The 23,026-nt window shown below is 40.6% G+C and overlaps 1 protein-coding gene across 5 annotated transcripts in view; it reads right to left on the bottom strand.

Moving 5' to 3' along the window:
- The window catches only part of slc4a7 (solute carrier family 4 member 7), a 92,169-nt gene extending 73,212 nt beyond the window's left edge, over positions 1-18,957 (bottom strand). For all 5 annotated transcript variants that reach the window (XR_005129592.1, XM_037534124.1, XM_037534123.1 and 2 more), the window contains exon 1: positions 18,854-18,957. Coding sequence is in view for 4 of the 5 variants with exons in the window: in XM_037534124.1 (XP_037390021.1) it covers positions 18,854-18,898 (45 nt within the window). In the remaining variant the exon portion in view is untranslated. The remainder of the gene's footprint in view (positions 1-18,853) is intronic.
- Between the last annotated feature and the right edge of the window lie 4,069 nt (positions 18,958-23,026).

Genomic DNA, 23,026 nt, shown 5'->3' with positions numbered 1-23,026 from the left:
GGTTGTGAGTGCGTTTTGCTACACACTTAGAATACACGCTTAGATGGTTCTTCAAGGGTTCTTTGGTTCCAATTCAGCTCACAATAACTTTATCTCAAGGTTCCTGACCTTTAAGCTCTGAACTCTCTTCCATCATCACCATGCGGCTGCTGTTGAGCATATAATCAGATTTAGAATATTCAGTGAAGCCCTAGAACCTCACAATATGGATTTCTGAGCATAAAGAGTACAACGTCAGTACATAAAGAACCCTGAACAACTGCATGTTTCATTAAAGTAGCATAAAAAAGATATTTAGTCCAGTTTTAATATATGTAAACCCTAAATAATAATAATAATAATAATAATAATAATAATAATAATAATAATATTCACAGTGTTCCATAGTATTTGTTTAATCTGACCCTGTTGGCTCATTTGGTCACAAAAATAAAAAAATAAATACAGTGACATTTCACAAAGATTTTCTCTGTATTGTCAGAATATATTTTGCCATAATGCCGACCACAAACCTAACGCAGATCTCACTTAAAATTATACACCAAATCAAACTGTGCACATTTAAAAACACCTCGTATCAATCACAAAGTAGTCTACTACAGAGTCCGGCATGTCTCATCACTCAGAGTCCCTTGACAGTTTAGTTCTAAGTTAAGTTAGTTCTTAAGACAGCGGTTCTACTTTATGCCATGAACATTCAGAGAACCATTTTTGCTTGCTTAAAAGGTTCTTCATATTGATAGAGAATGTTCTGTTTTTTGGTGCTGTGCGGAACCATTTTGAAAATAGTTCGAAAAGCGTTCAGTTGTTGTAAGTGATCTTCAAACAGCAGCCATAAAAGCTATACGGCTGTCCGAGACTCGCCAACTCCAAGGCTCCGAGACTCTAACAGAGCTCCACCGTCCAACTCCATTCATGACCCACAGCGTCTATTCCTGGGTTTCTTTTTCTGAGCACAGTTTAATAATAACTCATCCCCCCACCCACACCCCCCTTGTCCCTTGCCAGCCCACGTGGTGGGATAATGTTAGTAAATATTATTACAGCCAAGTGAACGTCTCACAGGGCTTTATAAACTCCGGCACACTTCAGACGACTCAGATCCACATCTGCAGGCCGCAGTGACTGTCACACTGCAGCCAGTGAAACGGCACACAGTGTACTCGCAAATTAGCAGAAAACAAAAACAGCAGCATGGACGAAAGGGCAACAGCATGAAAAACAGCCAGCCAGCAGAGACGACGCGGTCAGAGTGTCGAGTCTCACTCATAGTGGAGCTCAGTTACAGCTACTCTCCTCTGGATTAAACTCACTGCAGTGGAGGATCAGACAACCGCAGATTACACCGTATTATACTCTCTGACCAGGACGGTCAGAGATTAGACGTTTATCAGCCAATAATGATTGCCAAGAACATACAACTTGCTGATGGCACCAATTAGGGCTGGACAATGTCAATCAATCAATCAATGTTTACTTAAACACTGAGGGAGACCCTTATTTACAAGAAACACAGGGACTGAAAAACTGGATAGTAAAAACATATCAAATGCTAAAGAAGTAATAATAAACATAATAGCAAATTGAACAGTAAAGAAAGTAAAACAAATTATCTACAATAAATCGATAAAATTACAATAATAGCTTCATAAATAACAGATCAAATATGGAAAAAAAAACAATTAGAGGCACAGACGATGTAATAACTAATGTAATAATAAAATAAAACTAAGGTAATAATAAAATAAATACAAATAATAATAAAAGTGAAACAACCAAAAAATATCAAAATCATATTAACCAAAACCACTAAACCAGTGTCAGGCTGTGTCGGACATCTAACTAACTGGCATCTACTGAGAAACATCGCAATGGACGGTTCTCCGTTCTCTGCTCAGGTGGTCTTTCCTCACTTTTCTTCCACATCCACCATATTTTTCAAGTGAACGCTGCGTTTTTGGATCATGGCTAAACTGTTGGGGAACTGAGGCATCACTCGTTAGCATTTAAGCAAAGTTAGAGAATGGTTTCTGTTCAAGTTACTGTTCTGTCTAATTTAACGAGGCGGCTCTCAGACCTGAACTCCCTCTGATCACTGCCAGCCTGCATGGTTGTGTAACGTCAATAAACATCATTACAGCCAAGCGAACTCCTCACTGGGCTTTATTAACCTGTTTAGACCAAAAACTGCTATAGACAACACAGAGTTCCCCCTGGTGGCTCTCCTTCCATCGAGTGCCAACTGAAAAAACTGGTGTTGCACCAACACTGATACCATATCGTTATCACCGATGAGGCTTTCTATATTTATAAATGATGTGACTGAAGAATCTTTTCAAAATCTGAAGAACCTCCACATAATGTAAAAGCTATAGGAGGAATCCACAACTTATATGATGCTTCTCTAAACTTTTAAAAAGGTTCTTTAGATTCTAATATGGTTCTTCATTTCTGTTATTGTAATACATAGAACAATTAAAAAAAAATTCTGAACTCGGTTCCAGGTTCAGATCACACCGAGTTCTGGTGTGTGGTGGGGGTCACAGCACACAGTCTGGTTCCTGGGTTCCTTTATGTGTTCTCCTGCACAGGTGAGCTCAGTTCAGAAGGGAACGCCGAGGCTGAAACATGCTGCTGGACCTGTTGTGTATGCTGAGATTAAGCTGCGGTTGCGCCCTCATGTACACAAGTAACCAGGTGCTCTGGCCTGCTGGCTGCAGTCCCAGCATTCCTCAGCACTCCGGCATCAACTAACACTCCAAAGGGCACACAGACTTCACCAAGACCCAGCCAGCGCAGGCCGACCACACGCACTCGGCACCACAGAACGTGATATGCTGGCAGAGTTCTTGGAAAAGTGTTCTTCACCACAGAGTGAAGATCCTCAAAAGCCTAAGATCTAATAACTGAATAATAAATAAGTTATAATCCTTGATGATCCAAAAATGTCAATTTTTCTTCTTAAAAAGCTGAATAAGAGCCACACGCTGGGATTGACGCCCAATCAGGGCTGGAAATATGACGATATTTATCACCACTGTGATCAATTACGTCACAACAGGCTGATCCTGCTGGAGATCTGAGAACATGAAGAACACGAAACTGCAGGGCAACTACAAACACAGAACAGTTCTAGAGCCATTCAGCGAAGCAATGTGGAGAACGCCGAGTAACACTCATCACAATGAGCGCCGTAGACATATGCTCAAAGAATAAATCAGAATCAGACAGATGTTCAGATTTATCTGATTATTATGATGTAGTTATTTTAATTGCTGCACTAAAACTTTTGCACAGATTGAGCAAATCAGCCTGTATCTCCAGAATAACTTATTCTGTTAAAATGGTTCTTTATGGGTCCTTGCTCTGTACAGAAAAATTAATACTCAAAGAACACTAATTTAAACAATGCATGGTAAAAATGGTCCTTCAGGTTTATGGAGAATGTTATGGGACGGCAGGGAGGCAGACCCAAGTGCAGAACTGAAACCCAGCAGAAAAATAAAAAGTAAAGAGATATATGGGGCAACGGAGTGTGTGGTTGACATTGTTGCTAATGAGGTGACCCGGACTGAAGTTCGAACTGCTGCTGTAATCGTCAGCAGTCCGCAGCGTTACCACTGCACCACTAGAGTGTACAGGCAACGCACCTCAAGGAAGGTGGAAATGAGGGGGGCAAAAAACGGCAAACTAAGGCGACACCATGCGCAGCGTGCTCAAACAAAGGCTGAGTTAGCGAAAGGTGAAAGGAAAGGTAAACAGAAAAACAAGGTGCTTCCTATGCAAGCGTACAAGGAAGGTCAGCTTTTGGTGCAACCAGTTAGCTCTTCCAAGAGCAAACAACTTTGCACGACTTGGATTTCTCGGCAATTTCTTTTCTCAGCCCCCTTTTATTTTTCTCTTTGGTGTTGGGGCAATTTTGGCACATCTCTTTCCTTTTCTTTTCAAAGACTATGTACCGTACCAGTCACCCCTCTACAAAGGTGTGACAAACATTGGCGTTTGCCAACACCTTAAATAGGGAAGCTCCCAGGTGCATCGGGTTAGCCCAATTAGTCCATGGCGCCTTGCTGCCGTCGCCCTCTGCTGGCAACAGGTGGTGCAGGTTGGGCACCTTGCTGCCGACGCCCTCTGCTGGCAGCAGGTGGTGCAGGTTGGGCACCTTGCTGCCGACGCCCTCTGCTGGCAGCAGGTGAAGCACACTGTCCCCTTACAGAGAATGTGTTTTAATGGTTCCACATGGCACCAAATCAGGCCATCCCCAAGAAATAAAAATCACTGTTTTCTGAGTTTTTGTGACGGTCAGCTTCATGTGATTCTAGCTGGTGATTAACTGTCATGTAAATTAGTGCGATTAATGATATAATCTATTCTTGTTCAGTGTGAGCAGCTATTAAAGCTGCACTATGTAAGATTTTTTAGTTAAATCTGAATGAAGTGTCATTACTGAGCGAGGAGAATATAAACAGGCTGAAATATGGTGAGTGCGACCTGTTGTGAGTAGGGCTACCATGATTAGTCGACTAGTCACGATTATGTCGACTATTAAAATAGTCGACGACTAATTTAATTGTCGATGCGTCTTTTTTTTTTTTTTACTTTGTTTTTCTCTCCAAACTGCTGCGGCAGTTTCCACTGCTGCGTCTGCCTTTCTGTCCTTGACGCACATGCGCAGTAGTGGAAACCGGGGTAGGCAGTGGATTCATGTGTTTTCTGTAACGTTATAACAATGATGTGTTTGAATAGGAATGCAACTGTTTTCTAACGTTATGTTTCAGTGCTAAAAAAGTACGTTCTTCTTCAATGGACAGCTTTGTTACAAAGCCAGCTACATGCACAGCAGTGGGAGCTGCTTGAAGAACTGAAGCAAGGGTTGGCACCTTTTGAGACTGCTACAGTTTACCTTAGTGGACAGCAGTACACAACCATTTCAGGTCTTCCACAGGTGGTCAAAGGCAGTACACCAAAGCCAATTTGAGACAAGCTCAGGAAAACATTTCATTACCAATGTAGAAAAAGGGATAACACAGAGATGGGGGAGTCTTTCCACTATTTCAGCAGACAAAAAAAATCGAGTTATTATTGCAGCTGCTTCGGACACCAGACACAGAAAGCTGGAGCATTTGACTCCTGAAGATGGCGTCAGACTGCAGGGGAGTGTTGAAGTGCTTGCTGTCAAAGAAGCAAAAACAACTGGGAAACAGGATGCAAAACTGCAGAGGGCCAATAGTTCAGATAGAAAGAGTGCTCTGGAAACCCTCCTTCAGTCTGACACAGACAGTCAAAGTGAAAATGAAAATAGAGAATCTGAGGAGTACCGAAAGGTCCAAGTTGTGATAAGTGAAGTTCGGCTGTACTTTGGAGAGGCCCCACTCTCCAAAAAGGATGATCCTCTCCAATGGTGGAATGAAAATGAGGGGCGTTTCCCCATGCTGTCAAAGCTATCTAAATCTTTTCTGTGCATCCCTGCAACCTCCACCCCATCAGAGCGGATTTTCTCTGCAGCAGGGAACATCTGCTCTCAAAAGAGAGCAAGCCTTTCTCCAAGACATGTGGAAATGCTAACTTTCCTGTCTATGAACAAGAGCCTTGTGCAGTTTGGGATTGTATAGTCAGAGTGTAGTAAGTTGAATGCAGTTGTGAGCACTGAGCACAAAATGCACTTTTGTTATATTTGAGTCAGTGAGACCAAAACTTTATTTTTGTGAATAATTCCTTAGTTTCAGGTACCTACCTAATTTGATTTAAATGCAGCTAAGTTTGATGCCAGAGACAAATGAAAGAAAGAAAAACCTAAAAAAAAAATCATTTCTTTATTAATGTATTTGTTTTTGTGTTGTTTAAGCCAGTGCCTTATCCTTATTTTACAGTTGTTTACACTTTATGCTAAACAGTTAAATAATTGTTTGTTGCAAGAAGCTGCATATTTCATTAAAGGTTTAATGAACTATGATCTTAATTGTTTTTATTTTTAGTTAGCATATAGCTGAAATCTAATGATGGTTAAATAATAGCAGCTACATTCTAGTGCGATAAGCTGTATGTTTTATATTCAATTAACGTAAGATCTGATTAGTCGACTAATCATAAAAAAAATAATCAGTGATCAGTCGACTATAAAAATAATCGTTTGTGGCAGCCCTAACTGTGAGTCATCTGTAACGCCTGAAATAATAATTTAAAAGTCAAAGATGTCAAGTTTTTCACATGACCTCATATGTCTTTACGTATTAACATCACAAACTGACTCTAAAAGGAGGTCCGGCTTGATGTTTCGGCTTCAAATGATCTCAGAATCAACATCATACTCATAGATAATTCACTCTCATCCTCAGAGACGCTTCTTCACCAAGTTTACACAGAGTTCTCTTTGAATTGTGCGCAGCTACATATTTCCACTAGAGGGGGCAAATCCCCAAAATCCTGCATAGTGCTGCTTTAAAGGGAAATTCTATACTGGCCAAACTGGCTGATTAGCCTCCACGTTAGCTATGATCACTGTAGCTTCACTGTGGAATCAACACTGCACACACGTCTATTGTCCCACAGATTTGTGAAAAGTCGTGAAATATAAAATACAAACACTCACTCTGCTAGCATACATGCTAAAAACAATAGAACTTGCTAAATAGGTATCAAATACACAAACATTACTCAGTGCTGCCCTCTATACATGTTAGAGCTGGAAGTTATAAGTCAGAATTTTTTCATCACAACTTTTTTAATCACTGTATCTAGTGAAACTGCTGCAGTGCTGACACATAATATCACCTATTTTTTTAGAAATGATGCTCAAAATAAAACTAATTATGTGCTATTAGAGTGACTTACAACAAGCAAAATGTCTGGAAATAACTTAATAATCTCAATATTCTTACAAAATGAGAAATACTATTACAGACTGACTACGTTGTTTTTAACTGCCCGTCTGTTTCAGTACATGTGGTTTCAACAGCAGTATATTAAACTGTCTGATATTATTTAGACTAAAGCTGCTCTTCACACATCAGAATAAGCATAAAGCTGAGAGCTGAAAATGATTATACACAAAGCATCAGAGACAGCTGAAAAATATGATCATTCATAATTATCGTGACAAATGTGATTGTTTAACTGGATTTACTGCACAGCTTTATGTGAAAAGGTGAATAAAAATTTTAAATGTGACATTTTTGTCAAAATACTGCAAAATATTATGCATCATGAAAATGTCTAAGTATCGCAATATGATATTTCTGTCACATCTCCCACCCCATTGGCACAGAACAAGGTTATTACAGTTTACTGGAGCCATTATTAGCAGTAAAATGTGCTCGTTAACTGTAATAAATAAAAATGACATTTCAAAAACATGAAAATAATCAACTAAATCAAAAAAGTATAATTGCAAAATTGACCAAAACAACATAATTACTAGTAAAACTAAAATAAAACTTTTTTGGAAAATAACAACTAAAATGATTCATTCTAAAACTAAAACCAAAAGTAAAATAAAAAAAACTAGTGAAAATGTTTAAACTACAATAATCCGGGCACAGAGCTGCTTTAGACTAAACTAAACCTGCGCAGGTAAAAAGGAAAATTGAAAAATTTCAGATTTCAAGGTAAAGGAAAAGTCCCCGAACTCCACACAGGTCAGTGTGTATGAGAATATCATCAGGATCAGAACTGTAACATACACAGTGAAGACTCCTGCAGTGATAAACAAACCCTGAGCAGAAACACAGACAGAACTGGGGTCAGACATGTACGAAGAAAATGGACGGTCCTTTAGTGTTCCTCACAACGTCTCCCCAGAAGTCCTGCATTACTCTGTGCCGTGAGAACTCAACGGAACATGGTTCAAGAACTCCAGAACTCCAGCAGCCGCACACACGTAGGGAGGGGGGGTGGGGGAGTGAAGACTAAAGCCAAGGAGAAGGTGGATCCTCTTAGTGACGCAGACTCAACATGTGATCCGACTCGCTCCCTCCGTGCTTCCATGACAGAGACAGCGCAGAGAAGATCCGAGGAGCAGAACATGTGGAAAGAGCCGCTCACAGCGAGGGTCCGCACATTCCCTGCTGAGCGCCGCTGGGTCAGACTGGCTCAAGCAGACCCAAGTATAGAGGTTATTTTTATCACAGAGAGGTGATAAAAGGAGCAGGGAGAAGAAGGGGGAGCTGGGGGGGCTCCAACAGAAATGGAATGACACCAGACAGCCCTCTGAGCTCATAGACACACTCAGATTCCCTCTACAGGCTCCACCGACAAACATGCTGCTGATGCAGACCGCACAACTAAATCACCACACATTCCTCCAGCTGTGTGCAGCATTCCAACAACATTCTTTAAGACGTAAACAGACCCGTTCAGAGCGGTTCTCCATTCTAGAGAAATTTACCAAGTCTGGGAACCAGACGTCCACTTCTAAAAGCTCCCTCAGAGAAAGTTACTACATGGAATGGTTATGAATTCACTGCCTAATGACTGAAGACACTGTTTAATGATAGTTTAGAGAACTTAAACTCCATTCATAGTGGAGGGATACATTCAGGGCGCTTTGAGGCAAAAGAGTCCCCCAGATTTTCCACCATTATCCTTCAACATTCCATATAAACTCAGAAGACATGTGTAAAGAATTGTATTTATAGTGTATTTTAAGGGAATCTGATTTCGGTACAGGTTGCTGAAATGTTATTCTGGTGCGGTTGTAGTAAAAATCTGGATCCGGTAAAGTTTTAGTGGAATGTGAATCTGGTGCAGATTGGGGGAATCCAGATCTGGTGCGGTTTGACTTGCCTGAGTGTGGTGAACTCTGAACAACACAACTGCAGTTTATTTGCTGAAAAATGCATTAAATGCGATCCTGCAGGTTCCTGCCAGGTCATATGAGAGACAACCGTGGAAACTGGTGCAGGCCTGACAAACGCAGTTAGCAGGAAATTAAACTGCACACTCTGTTTTGTCTGTAAACACCACAGACCAGCCATGGGTCTCATCCTCTCCAGGCCACCTGCTCACTGCCGGCTCGCCTCACAACTTCCTGTTGTGCGAGTCACATGCCAGGAAAGAGTGAAAACCAAAAACACAGAGGCAGTTTGCGAAGTGAAAACGCCATTCAGGACTGCATCACTAACTGCCTTTACATGCACCGTGCCTCCGCCCAGAATAGTGGCTCTTCACACCAGCAAGTCACGGTGACAGACGGGGTGCGATGGCAGGATCCAGCACTTCCTGAACAGCATCGCAGAGCGGAAGGCGGCTCAGACAGGGCTAATCAACTCAGAGAGCACAAATCAATACAGAGCAGACAAGAACATCCTTAGTAGTGTCTCCACTGCTCGGCTAAAGTCCCCCCTCTTCACTATGTCAACATATAACACAGAACACCCGGAACATTAAAAACGCCCAACTGATGCAACAGCACCTTGTGTCAGGAATGAGGAAGGGAAACTTTCAGAGGAAGTGAATCAACCAACTGATTAAATGAGCAGATTTAACAAGTTTTGGTCTGAACAGTCACAGTAACTGATGCGGGAACCGGTGATGTCTGCTCACCACAGAACAGAACAGAAGCACCAATACGGAGTCTAGACCATCAGGCTATCTTCGCGCTTGTCTGCAGATTCAGATACATTAACACTCAGACAACATGTAAAGTGGGACTAAATCTAAATGCATTAACATCACAGAGAAACAATTTCTTAGCCCCCTTTTACCCTGTTCTTCAGTGGTCAGGGCCTCATGGCCCCTCACAGAGCACTATTTGGGTGGTGGATCATTCTCAGCACTGCAGTAATAATACTGACTGTGTGGTGTGGTAATGTGTGTTGTGCTGGACTGAGTGGATCAGACACATCAGTGCTGCTGGAGTTTTAAACACCTCAGTCGCTGCTGGACTGAAAATAGTCCACCAACTACAAAATATCCAGCCAACAGCGTCCTGTGGGCAGCGCCCTGTGATCACTGATGAAGGACTAGAGGCTGACCAACGCAAGCTGTGCAGCAGCAGATGAGCTATTTTCTCTGACTTTACATCTACAAGGTGGAGCGACAAGGTAGGAGTAGACAGTCAATGGACACAGTGTTAAAAAATGATATACACACACATACACGCTGTGATTTATAGTGTAACAGTGAAATATCATCATCACACCATGATGCAGCGACTACGGCTGCGTTTTCATCACAGACGGCGTTACCAGTGATCTGACCTGGAGGTCCGATGAGACGATAGTGTGTCAGTCAGCAGGACGCAGAGCTCACCGCTCTCTTTGTCTAGAGTCGCATCAGCGGCTCACAGACCTGCTGATCCTCCACACAGGAAACAATGCTGAACTTCCTGCAGTGTAATCTTCCATCTGCAGCACCGCTAAATCCCCACATTATCACAGCACACGCCAGCCTCACCCCCATCACTGCCTGACTGATCCAGGGCTGGACGATATCACCACCACATCAATATCACAATCTCACACACCACTATCATCATCATCATCATCATCATCATCATCCCATAATGAGAAACTATAGAACAGACTCAGTTTATATCACAATGTCTACATTTAGAGTCAGTTATTCATTCAACATAATGGCAAAGTTATTTTCAGCACCTACTATGTATGTTAGTGTATAATTATGTTTTAATTACTTGTTATTTACTGATTTAGCTTTATTACTGCCATTATTATACACATAAATATTATATACGTAATATTATAATTTTTTTATCCTATTTGTTTGTTCTTAACTTTTATTATTTTTCTTTACAATTTTATTTGCTTGTTTTGAAGATGATTTTGTTTTAAAGCAGAGGTATTCAAATTCTTCCCTCTGCGGCAGTTTTTGAGAAAGTAAGACCCTCCTCAACTAAAAAAAAAAAAACAAATTTATCAATATACAAACTACTGCATCATATTAAATAAAGAAAATCAGGCCAAATAGCCCCATTTGTCCAGAACTTCTTCAATTAACTGTCTAACAAAATAAAATAAAAAGCAGCACATGACAATAAGAGCATCATAAAAATATTTATGACCAATGTTTAAATGATTTATTAATAATTGTTTACTTTTAATTTTCAGTCTTATCCCTCAACACAATTGTTGTTGTCTAATGTTTTGCTCCGTTGTAAATGGAGATGACCCTCAGAAACACACTACAGGAAGTCTAGGGGGCGGTATATAGTTTCATTCTTCTATAGTTTCATTTAAAAAGAGCTCTATAATATTCATATGGCATAAAAGGCAAAGTTTCCACCCAAACACAATGAAAAAAAAAGACTCATCAGTTTATGCCATTTTGTTTATGAAAAATGATCCATTTTAAGTGTATTTAATAATTAGTGTACTATAAATAGATCAGTTCTCCTTAAGTACTGAGTTTAGAACAGCAGTGAAGTGGGCCTGCAGCACTGTTCTGTAAGGCAGGCCAAATGTGAAGGTGTGAGAGGAAATAAACAGGGCGCTGTGGTCGTGTTGGTACATGCAGAGCCTGTAAATATGAGTGCTACTGCAGGCTTTAATACACCTGACTGTAGAAGTCAGGAAGTCTGAGTAACGTGGGGATGTTTTTGTGTTGATGTTGGACCTGAACACCTGCAGGCGACTGTCCTGAACTCACCTGCATGACCTGCTACCTGCACTCAGCGCACAGACAACAAATGTAGCGTTTCTGGGTCGTTAAACTTTGTTTACACCCGTTACGGTGACGCCATGACGCCTGTTAAGTCTCAACTTCTGTTTTCTCTGTTATACGCACAAACATGTAAGCTCTGAACTCCGGCCCGTTATCCTGATCCCTAAATCCGGTTTTCACTCTGCAGAGCCAGACATGGAGAAAACTACAAAGGGACACCCCACCAAATCAAGAAACTCACACACAATCTCACAAGTCCCATTCAAAGATCTCACTGGGTGAAGCCTACACTCTTAAAAAGAAGGTTCTTCAAGGGTTCTTTAGCAATGACAGTGATTCTATACAGAGCCATGAACACACAAAGAACCATCTGCATGCTTAAACTGTTCTCTGTATGGTGAAATGGTCATTCAGATTGATAGAGAATGGGATGTATATGGTTTTTATAGAGCACCAAAAAGGGTTGTGGTGGTGTGACAAGCTTGACATCATAATAATAGAAGAACCCTTTCTGGTGCTACACAGAACACATTCTCCACCAGTCTGAAGAACCATTTCACCAGGCAGAGAACCATTTAAGCATGCAGATGGTTCTTTCAGTGTTAATGGTTTTATATGGGATTGGACAGACTACATGGACAAGTATTAGGACACACCTCCTAATCATTGAATTCAGGGGTTTCATTCAGTCTCATTGCCACTGGTGTATAAAATCAAGCAGCTAGCCACGCAGCCTAGTGATAGAGTGGGTTGTTCTAAAGAGCTCACTGAGCTGTGAGTGTGGTTCTGAAATTGCTCCAACAAGTCAGTTCATGAAATTTATACATCCTAGATATTCCTAAACAACTGTGAGTGTATTAGTGAAAAGTGGGAGCGTTACCTGTCTGACTGCCCACAGGCCAGCTGTAAAGTTTGGTGGAGGAGGGATGATGCTATGGGGCTGTTTTTCAGGGGCTGGTCATGAAACCTTAGTGCCAGTGAAGGGAATCTTGATGCTTCAGCACCAAGACATTTTGGACAATTATAGGCTTCCAACTTTGTGGAAACAGTTTGGGGAACACCCTTTCATATTCCAGCATGACTGAGCCCCAGTGACCAAAGCAGCTCCATAAAGGCATGACTGAGTGAGTTTGGGTTGGAAGAACTTGACTGACCCTCACAGAGTCCTAACCTCAACCCCATCCAAACCTTTGGGATGAACTAGAACGGTGATTGTGAGCCATGCCCTCTCGTCCATCATCAGTGTCTGACCTCATCACCAGTGTGATGTTCTTCTGGATGAATGGACACAAATTCCCCACAAACACTCTCCAAAATCTTATAGGAAGCTTCCCAGAAGAGTGGAAGCTATTAGAGCTACAAAGGGAGACCAACTCCTTATTAATGGCTATTGATTTAGAATGGGATTCATAAAAGCTTGTGAAGGTGTTCCAATACTTTTGTCCATGTAGTATGTAGACACTATATGGACAAAAGTATAAGGACATGAAGCGCGACACAACCGTCAGACTTTCGTCTGATCCTCTCACACCTGAAGACTGTGTCACTACTCTGCTGAATCTAGGGGTCTTACAGGGTCACTACCTGTGAGACTGCAGCTACATTCCCTTTGAGATTATTTCCCATTATGCACCTGGTGAAAATTCACAGGAAGAGTGTAAAAAGCTGTGTAATAGTGTAGCAGGTACAGACGCAGCTTCTGGCCAAAGCTGCCCAGTTTGATCTGAAAATAACAGATTAAAAAAAACAAAAAAAAACACACACACACACACACACACACACACACACACACACACACACAAGTTTCTGACCACCTTCTTCCAAACAGGAAGACACATCAGATACACACTTTACCAGCTACCAGCTTCTCCACCAGATTCTCCTCCAGATTCTCCACCAGCATCTCCTCCAGCTTCTCCATGGTTAACAGAACACTCTCACTCTCTCTCTCTCATGCTCACTCTCGCTCACGCTCACTCACGCTCTCGCTCACGCTCCCTCACAGTAGTGAGGTGGGTGAATGGAACCCTGAATGAAGTCATGGATGATGACCATTAGAAGGTTCAAGTCTGATGAATATTGGGGGCTGTACTCCTGGCCGGGCAATGCCCCTGAGCTCACCTCTCGGTTGCTAACAATGTCCACATCACTATTTACGTGAACCAAGACTAAAACTTGATTTAAAACAGCGGATTTTATCAGAACAAGAAAACATCTGACTTACAGATGCAGTAAAGCTCAAATCTGATTACTTGCTCGAATCCGCTCTCTCCGACACAATGGTTCACACTTGTTTAGGTAAGTGATTCAAATTTGTCGTTAAAGTGAACAAACCGGCGTCCTGAAATGACCCACATGAGGACATCGTACTCTTAAACGTCACCTGATTGAATCACGTGCATCATCAGCACAAACTAAAGAGCAGAACGCGCTTCGCTGAGAAGATAAGTAAAAAGGTGAGATGAGCTGCTTTTCCACAGTTTACAGGCTTTAACTTCTGTTCAGCGCTGCTGCCATGGGAATGCTGAATGATGGTGCACCGCAGTGGAAAAAAGCACATGAATTCCAATCTGAGCACCACATTAAGTTCTAGGACAACATATGAAAGTGGTTCAGGTTGGATTTGAAAATATCTAGTTTGCGCCCACACAGCCCTGAAAACATCAGATCTGAGTCACATTAGGGCACAAAATCGAATTTGAGACACTTCAGCCTGGCAATGTGAACACCTTAAAGTATTCAAATATAAATAAGCACATCATGCTCACATAAATAGGATCGCCATGACCTAATCAAATACCTTCCACTGCATTGTATTTCTATTTTACTATAAACACCACATTAGTAACAGTAAAGTTAGTAATAACCTTAACGTTAGGATTTCCATGCTTAAGTTATCAGGTATTTCCTTCTGCAAGACGGGTCAGCGCAGTACTGACCACCAAGGAAAATAATCATGTAGAAATGAGTTTTGGTAAAGAAAACCACACAGGTGTTACTTCAGAGGAAAAAAGGGAATAAAACCATAGGATTTTGGCTCTTTAAGAGGAGTACAGAGCATCAGCGTGGGAGATGGACAGTGTGTGGATCCAGGATGTGCGCAGTTACTTAAATAAGGTGATAATAAAAAAACACGTTCTGAGCCTGCGTGAACAATCACACCAGGGCTGAAGGATAATTTTATATCAAAGTCGCAATTTAAGAGTGAAATAACCAAATCACAACAGCTGCATTTTTAAATTAGAGTCTACAGATGTGATTTTAAACATCTGGAAATTTACCCTAATAACACAGAGCTTGTCAACTGCCTGTACATTTGCTAGACCAATCAGACACAAGCAAATCTCTATGCATTGTGACATCACAACCACAATTCACTGGCTGTTCAGCTCACGACACTCAGGGAGCCTCAAGCCAGAAAAGAGGATATTCTGGCCTTCTTGGCAGAAAAAAATGGCATGAACAAAAAAAATTGTACTGAGCCCTAAATCAGTGACTATGAACACAATTCAATAACTGCTGATAGTGAACATGAATTAACTCATCTGAGTGTTCAGGACTGACTGACAGATGGCTCATTTCCATCTCTGAATGATGCTGTGAACCTTTAATATCCATTTACTCAATCATTCTATATTCATTCTAACAGCATCTAATAACAGACACTTCTACAACTTTTAAGAAACTTGGGGTCTAATTCTTCAAAGTGTCAAAGAAAATCTTTTTTTCTTAACTTCATCTTAAACTTGAAAAATTGTTATTGTTCAAAAAACTATCATCATCAACTATCAACAATTATCATCATCATCATCATCATCGTTCACTGCTTAGTCCAGAAACGGTCACGGTAGCAGTTGGGAGAGCAGAAAATCCCAGATGACCATGTCCCCTATAACTTCCTCCAGCTCATTCCCAAGGACCCCAAGCCACTCCCAGGCCAACTAGGAGATGTAATCCCTCCAGCAGGTCCTAGGACGACCCCGGGGCCTTATCCCAGTAGGCCGTGCCTGGTACACCCCCATCGGGAGGCGTCCACCTCAGCTGGCTCCTCTCAATGTGGAGGAGTAGTGGCTCTACTCAGAGCTCCTCCAGGATGGCCGAGCTCCTCACCCTATGAAATAGTGTGTAGCCCGCCACCCTGCGAAGAAAGCTCATTTCCGCCGTTCGTATTCGCGATCTCATTCTTTCGGTCAAAAACTTCTTATGAATTATCTTATTTTTTTTGTAACTATTTTCGTAACAATATTTCTAAGAACAAATGTTATTTCTGAAAACACTTGAAAGGGTCTGGATTTCATGTCAGACTCTCGTCTCAGGCTGTACTGACGAAGTGATGATCTAAACTGATCAGACTCTGCGCTCTCTCTGCTCCTCATCTTCAACTCTCTCTCTCTTTTCTCCATCTCTTTACTCCACAGTTATCGTTTCAGCAATAGAACCCGAGAGGGAGTGCCTTATCGTGAAATAACATCACAGATCATCACATTGTAGATCATCACAGCCGTGCTGCTATCAGCAATAACATAATCCTAAAGTGTTTAATATGTTTTAATGTTTGCAGTTCCATCCACCAAACCGCAGTTCCTTAACAAGCAGCTTGTTGCTACATCAGAGTAACAAGCTCCGCCCCCTCGCTGCACAGCCAGCAGATGGTTTCAAATGGTTTAAGCACCTCCTACAGCCGGCAAAGTCATTGCTTAGCAACAGCGTCTCAGATGAGTGATACGGTGTTTGTGAAAAACCAGTGATGTTGCAGTGACATAACAGCACAGTTAGAACACCTCTCCACCAATCAGCTCATGTGGCTGGAACTAAAGGTTGTAGAATTCTCTTATGAGGATTTTTTCCTGTCATTTTGATGTTTTTCCTCTGTTATGCTCCTCTGAGTGGATTAAATAACGTAAATAACAGTTAATATAAATAAAAATGCATCTTGTTTATGGGAAGCTGTAAAACACAACAGAGCCAACATCAGAAAACAATGAAGATCATCTTGAGAGAATCCTAATGAACTAATTAAGATTGTCTTAACAGAAGATCTGAGAATTTCCTGATTTTGAGAACTGCATTTATCTCATGTTCCTACAAACGTCTCACTATTTGTCTTTAGAACCTTCAGAAGTTCTTTCTTAAGAATGTTTTAGTGAATTGGGCCCTGAATGTTACGCAAATCTATATCAGTCTGACAAGAAAGAAACAAAGTATATACAGCTAAGTGCTAGATAATGGACAGTAGGAACATTCAAACACAGTCTGTAACTTCAAGGGGAACTCCACCAATATTTCAGAATTAAACAGTGAAGACGTAAACAGTGTCATTCAGAGTGGTTTGGTGTGAAATGCCCTGTTCTAGATTCCTAAAAAATTATGCTTCTTCAGTAAAGAAAAAAATGGTTCTATATAGAATCACAAACACGAAGAACCCTTTGCATGATTAAATAGCCCCCTGCATCATGAAATGTTTTTTCAGACTGAGGAAGAATGTGTTGCAGACCTGAAGAACCATTTCACCATGCAGAGAACTTTTTAATCATGAAATGATTCTTTGAGTGTTTATGATTCTATGTAGAACCATTTGCTTTACTAAAGAACCCATGAAGAACTTTGTATCAGAGCGGCTTGGTGTGAAACGCTCTGTTCTAGAGAAACTTCCAGAGTCAGAACTCTTTAGTACTTTTATCATGTTCAATTTAAAATACAAAAAAATATACAAAAAAAAAAACAACAAAGAAAAAAGAAAAATGGGCAAATATATAAGATAGTTTTCCATGTTTCATGGTTTTCATTTTGATGTAATAAATATATTTATACTTTATATTTTCCTTGCCAACATATATCGCTGTTGTGGGATGAAAACCTCATATCTCCTAAATGGTAAATTTACAGGAGAGGGAAACCTACTTTATTTTTAATGAAATCTTGATGTTCTCGGAAGAAAACCTTGCATCTCCATTTTTGATTTTTGTAATTGTTTGCAAGTAATTTACATTAAAAGTAAGGTAGTTTTTTTCCTTTTCTTGTAAAGATACAAGATACAGAGATACAAGGTTTTGTTTTATACACACACACACATATATATACATATACATGCATATATATATATACACACACAAACATATGTACACTCATATATATATATATATATATATATATACACATACACATATATATACACACACAAACATATGTACACGCATATATATATATATATATATATATATATACACACACACACACACACACACATATACATATATACACTTTTTAGTTCAGTTTCTATGTCTAGTTTGGTTCCTTAATGCTGTTTCACCATCACAAACTCTGTTTAGTCTACAACTTAGAAAATAGGATTCTTCTAGGGTTCTTTAGTAAATGGAATGGTTCTCTGCATGGTGAAATGGTTCTTCACTGTTAAGCTTGTAACAGTAGCAGAACCCTTTTTGGTGCTACAAAGAACCATAAACAATAAGCACGAAATGGCTCTATGTTGAACTCATGGGTATAAATAGAACTTTTCCCTTTAAGAACCCCTGAAGAACCATCTTTTTAGGTCTAGGCTTAGTCTTGGTCTGGCAAGTGTTCATCCTTGTCCAGGCTGAGGAAGCTCCACATGCTGCTCTGCTGAAGAACATGGCTCCTTCAAATAAGTTCTCATGAGCAATAGTGGACCGTATGAGAACGAAGGGTCCTAAAACTGGACAGTTTAAGTTGTCAGTAAGTTCTTTTACCCAAAAAACGATCCACCAGACTCTTACTCATCATCTCTATTCTACTTCCTGCTAAACACATGTTCCCGACGAAGGTGGACGAAGCTTCTCGCACGAACTCTCCGTTCCACCTTAAATGGCGCAGCATTTACGGTCTGTAACTGAGGCGCCAGAGTGTAAATGCTGCACCATTTAAGGTGGAACGGAGAGTTCGACTGAGACGCAAACGACTAGGAAGCCAACAACTCTACAACAATACCAGCCGCGTTTCTGAGTCCAGCACAGCCTTATAACTCCAGACTAATCTCCATTAGACCTAAAACCCACTAAAAGGGCCTTAAAAACCTTTATAAAGTGATTTTTTCGTCAGATTAAAGCTGAGGTAACTGCTTCCATCCCTTCCTCCCCCTCCCCCTCAGCGCTCTTTCTCTCAGCTAAACACTAAAACGACGTTATTTTACCATATTTAATCCGGATTAACAGCCTTTTCGAGACATTTAGAAGTAAATAAAAAACTTTATGCTCACTGTGGTTAACAGAGGCTCCATCTGCGCCTCCGTTTCTTCCTCCATTTGCTCCTCTCTCTCTCTCTCCCTACGTCTCTGTGTCTATATCTCAGCTCCACATTTCCAACGGCCCTTTCTCCCCTTCAGCAACAAGCCCCGCCCACACGAACTGAGCGACGCCGCCTGCGGCCAATCACGCTCTGGCATCGCGGCGGCTCGGACCAATCCTGTCGGTGGGACGACACTGAGAGTCGGTTCTGGAGGAGGAGCTATCACTCGTGATCGAGTCTGCTATTCTTATAGTGAGAGAGATAACGAGCTAGTTTCACACGGTCAAAATGCTGAATATTGGCGCGTGTTAATCACTTAAAATACATTTTTGAAACATATATTAATATGATTTTGTTTATATATTGTTAAAAACAAAGCATAAACAGTTGAACTGTGTACAGATATACACTTTTTAGGTTTTATTTGAGTTTGTTTTACATAAGAATTTTCATGAAACCCTTATAAAATTCATTCTGAATTATATAATATTACTATTAGTTTAATTTAATGTTCCCTTTATTAGATTATACAAAAAAATGTAAAAGAAAGGTCCAGGAGCTTCAGTTTTGAATCTCAGCTGTGCTAGGTAGTTCATGGACATGGCTGACCATGCAGATCTGGTCTACAAAGGGGAATTCCACCCATAATTCAAAAATCCCTACATAATTAGGTGGTTAAGATGCAAACAGGGTCATTCAGAGTGGTTTGGTGTGAAACGCTCTGTTCTAGATGAACTTACAGAGTCAGAACTGTTCACAGGGGTGGTGATAGTAACCAGACGTCCACCTCTAAAAGCTACTACATGAAATGGCTATGAATTCACTGTCTGATGACTGAGACACTGTTTTATGATAGTTTTGAGAACTTAAACTCTATTCCTGGTGGAGGGATACATGCAGGGCGACGTGAGGCAAAATAGTCCCCAAAGAAAACATATTATTTCAGATTTTCCACTATTTTCCATCATCAACATTCCACACAAACTCAGTAGGTGGCAATTTCCTCTACAATCAACCATTTCACACCAAATCGCTCTGAAGTCTCTGTTTACATCTCAAATACTAAGCTATGGGGGAAATTTGAAAAAAGGGTGGAACTGCCCTTCAAGTCTGCTCGCGTATTTCTTTATTAGAGTGAACTGCAGTGTGCTGTGTGTGGGCACTGTGTGAGGTGCTGGTGGGAGTGCAGTGTGTGTTGGGAACATTAGGCCCAGGCTGGGTTTAACCCCTTTCTTCTGCACCACAGGTGGCATAATCCGGTTTACTCTCAGGTTACACGCACAGCTACTGGACATTATTATGAGGAATAGGGAGAAGTCTCCTTTAACGCTGACTATGCGGAATCCAATCTGTGCTCACCTTTAAATCTAGTATGAATCAATGTTTAACATACATGGTTACAAATAAAGGTTCTGTGCAGGAACATTTCATGTTCATCCATCAAGGTACAAACAGTGTAAATGTTCCCTCAAAGGTACAAAAGTGGTTTTAAGGTCTGATTGTGAACCTTAAGTTTTTCCCAGTGAAATGTTCATATTTGAACCTTTTCATAACCAAATGTTTTAAAGCAGCACAGTAAAATAAAAGTCCTGGAGATGAAACGGGGTGTGTGAAGTCAGTACAGCTTAGAAAATATCATTTCAGTAGATTATGGTACAGTTATGTTCCCTGACTAAAGGTACTGAGATGGACCCTTGAGGGAACCACCCCAGTGATAAGAGGGGAACTGACCCCGAGACAGTTTAATACCTTTATTTCTGAGAGTGTAGGACTCACTAAAGCAGCAGATTTAATACCACATACATTTCAGACAGTAAAACACAGGCCTCCTGTCACAGCAGCCAGATGTCTGTTACAGTTATCAAATGATCAAAAATGTTAAAGTTCCCAAATTCTAGATGTTTTACACAACAAAAACATTCCAAATTCATTTCTATATTAACATTTACAGTCCCTCTTTAATCCTCAAAGTTAAACAGGCTTATTATGTTACTGTACATTTACCACTGATATATGTAAATGAGCTCCGTTCTGATTGGCTGCTCTGTATTTCTGTTCTGATTGGTTGCTCTATATTGTGCCTCCTCAAAAAGCAGTCTAGGCTGTAGGCTGAATGGTTGGGGCTAAACTGCTGTAGACTGAATAGCGGGTTTAAACTGTTGTGAGCCGAATGGGTGAGGCTAAACAGCTGTAGGCTGAACGGCTGGGTGAGTGGTTGGATAGTGTAGTGGTTAACACCTCTGCCTTCTACGCTGTAGACTGGGGTTAAATCCCCACCTGGGTAAACACCCTACATACCAATAAGAGTCCTTGGGCAAGACTCCTAACACCACATTTGCCTTCCTGTGTAAAAATGATCAAATTGTAAGTTGCTCTGGATAAGAGCGTCAGCCAAATGCTGTAAATGTAATGTAAAATGGGTGGGGCTAAACAGCTGTAGACTGAATGGGTGGATATATGCAAATGTGTTGGTATATGTGACATCACAAAAATCAAAAGGAACAGTTTAGTTCCCATATACAGTCTGTCTGAACTGCAGAGCGAACAGAGCACTTTAACATTATTACTCACTACATTAAACTCTTTCACTTAAAAAAGATTACGTTAAACTGTATATGGACTATATGATCTAGATAAGTGGGGTTGTTAAACTTTGTGTTTATGAGCTACAAAATCTTTTATGCTCCTCTCTTGCACATTTGCGGTACTGAGAAACAGACTCTGTGCGATTTTAAGAAGATTTGGCTGAAAGGAGGCCTGGGCATGTTTCCCACAGCAGGATTTCTCAGTTTAGCCAGGTAACTTAAGCCTAAAGTCAAACCTGTCAGATATGAATAGAGCTGAGGGACATTCTTGCTTTACGAACTTAAGTTATCTGGCTAACTGAGAAATCCTGCTCTGTGAAACGGCCCCAGGTGCTGTGCTCACAGTTGGCTGTAGTCATGAACTCTACAGCGTGACTTGGCTCCACCTGGTGGCCACATTAGGCTGCTGCTACGGCACACAGCCTAAACTGAGCTCTTGAACCATTAGAAATCTCTCAGCGCCCCCTACAGGACCAGAGCTGTTAAGACAAACAATGAATACAGACATATGTTTACTTTTCTGAAGATCTGAATAATTTATTTACACTCCATTTCTGTAAGTTCTTCTATTAATAGACATAATACGGTTTACTTACGATTTACCTATAAATTATAGGCATTTTAAAGGGAACTCCACCTATATCTTCAAAATTCTCCATAATTAAGTGGTTACGATGTATACAGAGCGGTTCAGAGCGGTTTGGTGTGAAACGCTCTGTTCTAGATAAGCTTACCAAGTCAGAACTGTTCACAGTGGTGGTGATAGGAACCAGACATCCACCTCTAAAAGCTTGCTCACAGAAAGTTATTACAGAACCTTTTTGAAAAGGGTTCTATAAAGCACCAAAAGAGTTCGTTATGATCTTCATTTACAGCACATACTCCATCGATCTGAAGAACCATTTCACCATGCAACAGCCTTTGAGTGTTCATGATTCTATGTGGATTCTACATCTACTTTTCTTTACAAAAGAACCCTTGAAGAACCATCTTTAAGAGTCTAGATGAATTTACTGAGTCAGACTTGTTCACAGCGGAGGTGATAGGAACCAGACATCTACCACTAAAAGCTCCCTCACAGAAAGTTACTATATGAACTGGTTATGAAGTCACTGCCTGATGACTGAGACACTGTTTTATGATAGTTTTGAAAACTAAAACTTCATCCATGCAGGGCTCTGTGAGGCAAAATAGTCCCCAAAGAAAACGTATTATTTCTTTTATATTATGTTATATTATTTCCACTATTTTCCATCATCAACATTCATATATACCCAGAAGACTCATGTAGGTTCACTGGTGGTTTTGATAGTAAATAAAATGTCTATATTTGTGTTGTAGTCATCTCCATTGTTGTAGTCCCATCACCACCATTGTAAAAACATCTGAACCATTTCACACCAAACCTCTCTGAATCTTTACATCTAAAACACTTAATTTCAAAAATTGGTGGAGTTACAGTTTTTTTGTATTTAGTGTTTGGTGCTGTTGTTATTCACTTCACTGATGTGCTTCTTGAGTACGATGGTTTAAAGATTCAGGAAAAGAAACAACACTTG

Source organism: Pygocentrus nattereri, chromosome 24 (genome assembly GCF_015220715.1).
Source record: "Pygocentrus nattereri isolate fPygNat1 chromosome 24, fPygNat1.pri, whole genome shotgun sequence".
Lineage (NCBI taxonomy): Eukaryota > Metazoa > Chordata > Actinopteri > Characiformes > Serrasalmidae > Pygocentrus > Pygocentrus nattereri.
This window is presented reverse-complemented; position numbering and strand designations above follow the sequence as displayed.